The sequence below is a fragment of the Macaca mulatta genome, chromosome 4, assembly GCF_049350105.2.
Source record: "Macaca mulatta isolate MMU2019108-1 chromosome 4, T2T-MMU8v2.0, whole genome shotgun sequence".
Classification (NCBI taxonomy): Eukaryota; Metazoa; Chordata; class Mammalia; order Primates; family Cercopithecidae; genus Macaca; species Macaca mulatta.
This window is the reverse complement of record NC_133409.1, coordinates 128,780,047-128,786,518: the sequence shown is the minus strand read 5'-3', so window position 1 is coordinate 128,786,518 and position 6,472 is coordinate 128,780,047. Positions and strand designations below refer to the sequence as shown.

General features: G+C 39.8%; 1 protein-coding gene across 1 annotated transcript; it reads left to right on the top strand.

The window, feature by feature from the left end:
* Positions 1-1,727: 1,727 nt before the first annotated feature.
* On the top strand, positions 1,728-2,137 carry LOC712599 (large ribosomal subunit protein eL37-like). The gene has a single exon (XM_078001321.1). It carries the CDS (start codon positions 1,755-1,757, stop codon positions 2,073-2,075), a length of 321 nt encoding a protein of 106 aa, XP_077857447.1. The 5' UTR covers positions 1,728-1,754; the 3' UTR covers positions 2,076-2,137.
* Positions 2,138-6,472: the final 4,335 nt, after the last annotated feature.

Here is a 6,472-nt window from a genome sequence, read left to right as displayed (position 1 = left end):
CTCTCTTTTATCTATTTAGCATAATTATTTTGATGTTCACTTATGTTGTTTCATGGATCAATAGTTTATTCTTTTTATTGCTGAATAGTATTTCATTACATAAATGTGCTACAATTTGTTTATCCATTCACCTAGTAATAGACATTTGGATTATTTCCAGTTTGGACTATTACAAATAAATTTGCTATGAACATTTATGTACAAGTCTTTTGTGAACATATGCTTTTTTTTCTCCTGAGGTAATTCTTTGGAGTCAAATGGCTGGATCATATGGAAGGTATATATTTCACTTATTTATTTATTTAGAGACAGGGTCTTGCTCTATTGCTGAGGCTGGAGTGCAGTGGCATGATCTCGGTTCACTGCAACCTTCACCTCCCAGGTTCAAGTGATTCTCATGCCTCAACCACCTGAGTAGCTGGGATTACAGGCGTGTGCCACCATGCCCAGCTAATTTTTTTATTTTTAGTAGAGATGGGGTTTCGCCATGTTGACCAGGCTGGTCTTAAACTCTTGGCCTCATGTGATCCACCCACCTTGGCCTCCCAAAGTCCTGGGATTACAAACATGAGCCATTGCCCCTGGCCTGTATAGTTAACTTTTTAGGAAACTGCCAAACTATTTCTCAAGTAGTCATATTAATCTGTTTGCTTTGCTTTGAGGAAAGAGTGAGACCCTCTCATATTGTTTTATATTGTTTTATACTCAGTACTTGTTTTAAGAAAAATAAGGAAGTAAAACCAAAGACAGGCAGCCTGGTGCCAGGCCCAAAACTGGGCCTGGGCCTGCCTGGCCTAAACCTAGTAGTTAAAAATCAACTCATAACTTAGAAACCGATATTATTCACAGATTCCAGACATTGTATAGAAGAACACTGTGAAACTCCCTGCCCTGTTCTGTTTCTCTCTATCAGTGCATGAAACCCCTGTCACGTATCCCCGAGATTGCTCAATCAATCATGACACTTTCATATGAAATCTTTAGTGTTGTGAGCCCTTAAAAGGGACAGAAATTTGCACTCGGGGAGCTCAGATTTTAAGGCAGTAGCTTGCTGATGCTCCCAGCTGAATAAAGCCCTTCCTTCTACAACTCGGTGTCTGAGAGGTTTTGTCTGTGGCTTGTCCTGCTACAGCTTGAGGCTGGGTAATTTATACAGAAAAGAGGTTTATTTGGCTCACAGTTCTGCAGGCAGTACAAGCATGGCACTTTGCATCTGCTCAGCTTTTGATGAGGCCTCAGGAAGCTGTTACTCATGACGTGTAGGGAGAGCAGGTGTGTCACATGGCGAAAGCACTAGCAAGAGAGATGCCAGGCTCCTTTAAACAACCAGCTTTTACACGAACTAATAGAGAAAGAACTCACTTATCACCAAAGGGATGGTGCTAAACCATTCGTGAGGTGTCCGCCCCTATGATCCAAATACCTCCCACTAGGCCCCACCTCCAACACCGGGGATCACATTTCAGCATAAGATTTGAAACTATAGAAGTAGTTGAGTAATTTTACCTTCGAACTAACAGCATGTTAGAGTTCTAGTTCCTTTAAATATTTGGCAACTTTTGGTATGGTTAGTGTGTGGTGGTATTTTATTACAGTTTTAATTTCCATTTCCCTAATGACTATTGGTGTTGCCTGTCTTTCATGTGCTTATTTCCCATCCGTCTACCTTCTTTAGTAAAGTGTCTGTTCAAGATAAACCACATTGTGCACCATAAAATGTCTCCACGCTCTCTGGTCTCGGCTGCAGAAGCGAGATGACGAAGGGAACGTCATCGTTTGGAAAGCGTCGCAATAAGACGCACACATTGTGCCGCCGCTGTGGCTCTAAGGCCTACCACCTTCAGAAGTCGACCTGTGGCAAATGTGGCTACCCTGCCAGGCGCAAGAGAAAGTATAACTGGAGTGCCAAGGCTAAAAGACGAAATACCACCGGAACTGGTCGAATGAGGCACCTAAAAATTGTATACCGCAGATTCAGGCATGGATTCCGTGAAGGAACAACACCTAAACCCAAGAGGGCAGCTGCTGCAGCATCTAGTTCATCTAAAGAATGTCAACGATTAGTCATGCAATAAATGTTCTGGTTTTAAAAAATAATAAATAAATAAATAAATAAATAAATAAATAAATAAATAAATGTCTCCATAAGTTTAAAAGGATTTAAGTCATACAAAGTATGTTTTCGGACCACAGTGGTATTAAATTAGAAATCAATAACAGAATGATATCTGAAAAATCCCCAAATATTTGGCCCCAGTGTTGCTGTTAAGAAATCTGCTGCTAAATCTTCTTGTACCTTTGGAGGAGATATGCTCTTTTTTTCCTGGAAGCTTTTAGTATTTTCTCTTTCTCTTTGTTCTTCAATGTGCAATGCTCTTTCTACATTCTTAATCTCTCCTATTGGGCATGCAACCCTTTCCATCTGACTTCTTTTATCTTTAATTTAGAGATATTTGTTTTTATTATAATCTTAAATATTTGCTCTCTCTTTATTTTCTCTTCCTTTGGACTCCTGTCTTCAAGATGTCAGCATGTCTACTTTTATGCTCCATGGTACTTAACTTTTTATTTCTGTATTTCTCTCATTATCTTTTTTTCTGCCTTCTGAGAGATGTCCTCAGTCTGATCTTTCAGTTTTACAATTTTCCTTTGGCTGCATTCAGCTTGCTATTTATCTCATCTAGAAGTCTTACTTGGAAGCATACTTTTTTATACTTGATCTATGTATAACATCTGTCTTTCTTTATGACTTTTTACCTGCTTCCTGTTACCAGTAGCTTTTTGACAATATTGGTTGTGCTTATTTTGTTTCATTTTTTTGAGACAGTCTCACTCTGTCACCTAGGCTAGAGTACAGTGGTGCAATCTCGGCTCACTGCAAACTCCACCCCACTGGTTCAAGCACTTCTCCTGCCTCAGCCTCCCGAGTAGCTGGGATTACAGGTGCCCGCCACCATGCCCAACTAATTTTTCTATTTTTAGTAGAGATGGGTTTCACCATGTTGGCCCGAGTGGTCTTGAACTCCTGACCTCAAGTGATCTGCCTGCCTCGGCCTCCCAAAGAGCTGGAATTATAGGCGTGAGCCATCGTGCCCAGTGTGGTTGTACTTATTTTAAATTCTTAATTTGTTTGTTCCAGTACTTCTGCTTGATATTGTGTATGTTCAGTGTGTGTTTTTCTTTTTACAGTGGTTCTAACCTCAGGTATTTTAAGCTGCGAGCTGATATTTCCCTGGAGTTATCAGGTACCAACGTGACATGCCAATACCAGGCCCTACTTTCTGTCTTCTTTGTGGTTTTAAGATTAAGGAGTTGAGTCCTAGGGAGTCCCTTAGGTGTTGGAACTATAGTCAACAACCCTTCTGTTGCCCCTCCACTAGGCATTACTCTGCTACGGATTCTCCTCTAAAGCCTTTGAAAGGGAGATGGTAGTCATCTCATAAGTGATCCATCATCTACCACACGTGAGGAGGACTGAAGGAGTGAGTGCTCAGGGCAGCTGCTCAGCCTCCCCTTTTCAGCGTGGGTGATTGCTGCTGCCTCCTGACTCAGTGGTTATGGGACAGGCAATGGTCCAAAGGAAAGAGGAGAGAGAAGGAGAGCAGAACCTAGCAGCACTCTACCTATTATTCTAACTCTACATTCCTCCCCACCCAAAGTTTATGATGGCCTTTAGTCTCTCCAGGGGTTTCTTACAGTTTTTTCCTAGAGCTGATTCCCCAGGGCATCTGTGGCCTGTGCCTGATCTTGTCTGTACTTCAGGGGCCAGCAGTGGGGGATAGGTTACTGAAAGCTTTTGAGTTTTGCTGTGAGAAGATTAATCTTTCAACAGAGTGCAATAAAAGGAGGGAGGAAACCATGTTACTAGTCTAAGTAAGCAATAATGGAGATCTGGATTAATAGTTTGTATGTTGAAGTGAAATGATTTTTTTTAAGTATAAATGATTTATTTGTTAGTTGAGCTCAAGCTTGAAGAACCTGCTCTTTTATTTTGCTTTTTTTTTTTTTTCTTACATAAGTTTATTCTTAGCCTTTTCTTTTCTTCTCTTTTCTTTTCTTTTGCAGTGAATTCTGCAAACTAAGCAGTGGAAGAATGTCAAGATGTTACAGTGAAAAAAGGAAGCTAAATGAGGCCAGATTGGAGAGCAAATTGTTATTATTTAAAACTTATGGACCACCTCGAATATGCGAAGTTCTATTTAAGAAAATACAGAAACACGACTCCTTTCATTTAACAGCTAACATTTTCAGGAAGTATACACCACATTTCCGTGTGTGTTTTACTCCACATACTGCCAATATTTAAACTTGATTAGTTTGAGGAATTTTCTCTTATTAGTTTTCTTTTTCTCAACTTGTTTTTTAAAGAGTGGTTCTCTTTCTTTTTTTAATTTTGTTTCTTTTTTCTTTCCTCTTTTTAAAAATAAAAATAGATACTATGAACAAATATCATTGCATATGTTCCTAAAACTGGGTTGAAAGTTGGTAACTGAAACACTACCTTTATTCTGTGATTTTTCTAAAAGCAGGCTGGATGAAATATTTGTTATCCTTTTGCAATTGTTCAGTGTGTTTGTCTCTCCACAGAATGGTAACTGGCTGATCTCCATTTTCATTTCAGGCTAAAATCAAGGAAATCAATTTGAACTGTAGAATGCAAGTTTTATGTTAATTGTAAACATATGAAAAATGTTCAGTTTTAAGTAAGACAATGTTGCTTATTTTTTCCCCTGTTTTTAATGCCTCTAATTCTGCTAGAAATCATATGTAAAAAGAATTTTGTGAACTGTGTAAGAATTCTCATAAAATGCTGATGGGAATGTAACTTCTGCTGACCATGAAGGATACTTATAGATACAGTGTAGCTACTCCCCCTATGCCCCCACTCCCACCATATATCAGTGGTTCTCAAACTTTAGCATGCATCATAATCACCCAGAGAGTTCGTCAAAAAAGGGATTGCTGGGCTCCACCTCCAGAGTTTCTGATTCAGTAAATCTGGGGCAAGGTTTGATAATGTGCTTTCTAACAAGTCCCCAAGTCATAACGACACTACTAGTCCAGGGACCAACTCTGAGAACCGCTGCCACATCCCAATATTTCTCAGTACTGACTGCACTTGGGGATTTTAAAGAGAATACGACTGCCAAAAATTACCAGTGCTCAGGTCTGTTCCCACTGATTCTGATTTCATTGGTTGGGAAAGAGGCCAACCAACTAAATTGGTTGTACTTTATAAAAGTTCTTCAGGAGATTCTAAGGTATACTTAGGGTCAAGAAGCACTTCCTTATACTCAATCTCCACGCGTCATCCAGAGAAACTCATGTAGTTTCTGCTCCACCTTTCATTAAAGCCTTCAATGTTAAGATGTTATCAAGGTATTTTTATATAGATTGGGACGCCTGTTAGTCTTGGTCACCACCAAAATGTAAGTCACTAAGTATTTATCCTCTCCCTTACTTTTACTATTTCTCCATGATTTCTCTCCACTAATCCATACCTGCTCCTAATTTGCCTTCCACCGTGAGTAAAAGTTCCTTGATGCCTCCCCAGAAGCAGATGCCGCCATGTTTCCTGTACAGCCTGCAGAGCCATGAGCCAATTAAACCTCTTTTCTTATAAATTACCCAGTCTCAGGTATTTCTTTATGGCAATGCAAGAATGGACTGATACAGGTAATAAATCATTCATTCATTCAAATAAAGTTACCATAGTGTTGGGGATACAGAAAAGAGACAGCCCCTTAAGGGGCTCAAAGTCCTCAGAATACCCTTTCTTCATTGTGACTTAGGGCCACTTTTGAAGACAAAAAAGAAGTAAGAGTCTTATTTCATGAATATGTGGCAAATGTATGACTTATTACACTTATGGTTCCACTACGTTTAAATTAGGAGGAAGTTCCTAATAAGTATTTTTAAGCAAAAATTAGTTGTGATAGATTATAAAATTAGACACAATTTATCTCATCTCTTTATGCATACCCTTTGCAATGTGAATTTGTGGTCTTCCTATCATGAGGTGAATTCTATTTCTCCACCCAGTGAATTTGGGCTTGGTCATGTGACTTGGTTGGCCAATGGGACATTATTAACAAATAAATGCACTGCAGGTAGAGGCTTGAAAGGTGCTTGTGCATTGTTGGGGCTTGCTGGCTTGCTGCTCTTGGAGCCTTGAGATAACCTTGTGAATGAGCCTCTAGATGAAGAGAGACACAGGGTCATGTCATCCCTGTTACTACAACTAACAAACGCCAGCCATCAAACCTAAGTCGGAGGCTCTCTTAGCCCATCCAACTCCAACTGAACCACCAGCTACCCTGTAGATGTGTGAGTGAGCCAGCAGCCAGCAGTTGTGCTGGCCCAGACCAGAAGAATTACCCATTGGAAAGTAGGTGTTGGATTCTTTCCAATCCACAGAACCATGGACAATAATACATGCTTTAAGTCACTACATTTTGGCGTGCATTGTTAT

Coding starts and splice junctions, on each gene's coding strand:
- LOC712599 (XM_078001321.1), top strand. CDS start 1,755: ATGACGAAGGGAACGTCATCGTTTGGAAAGCGTCGCAATAAGACGCAC.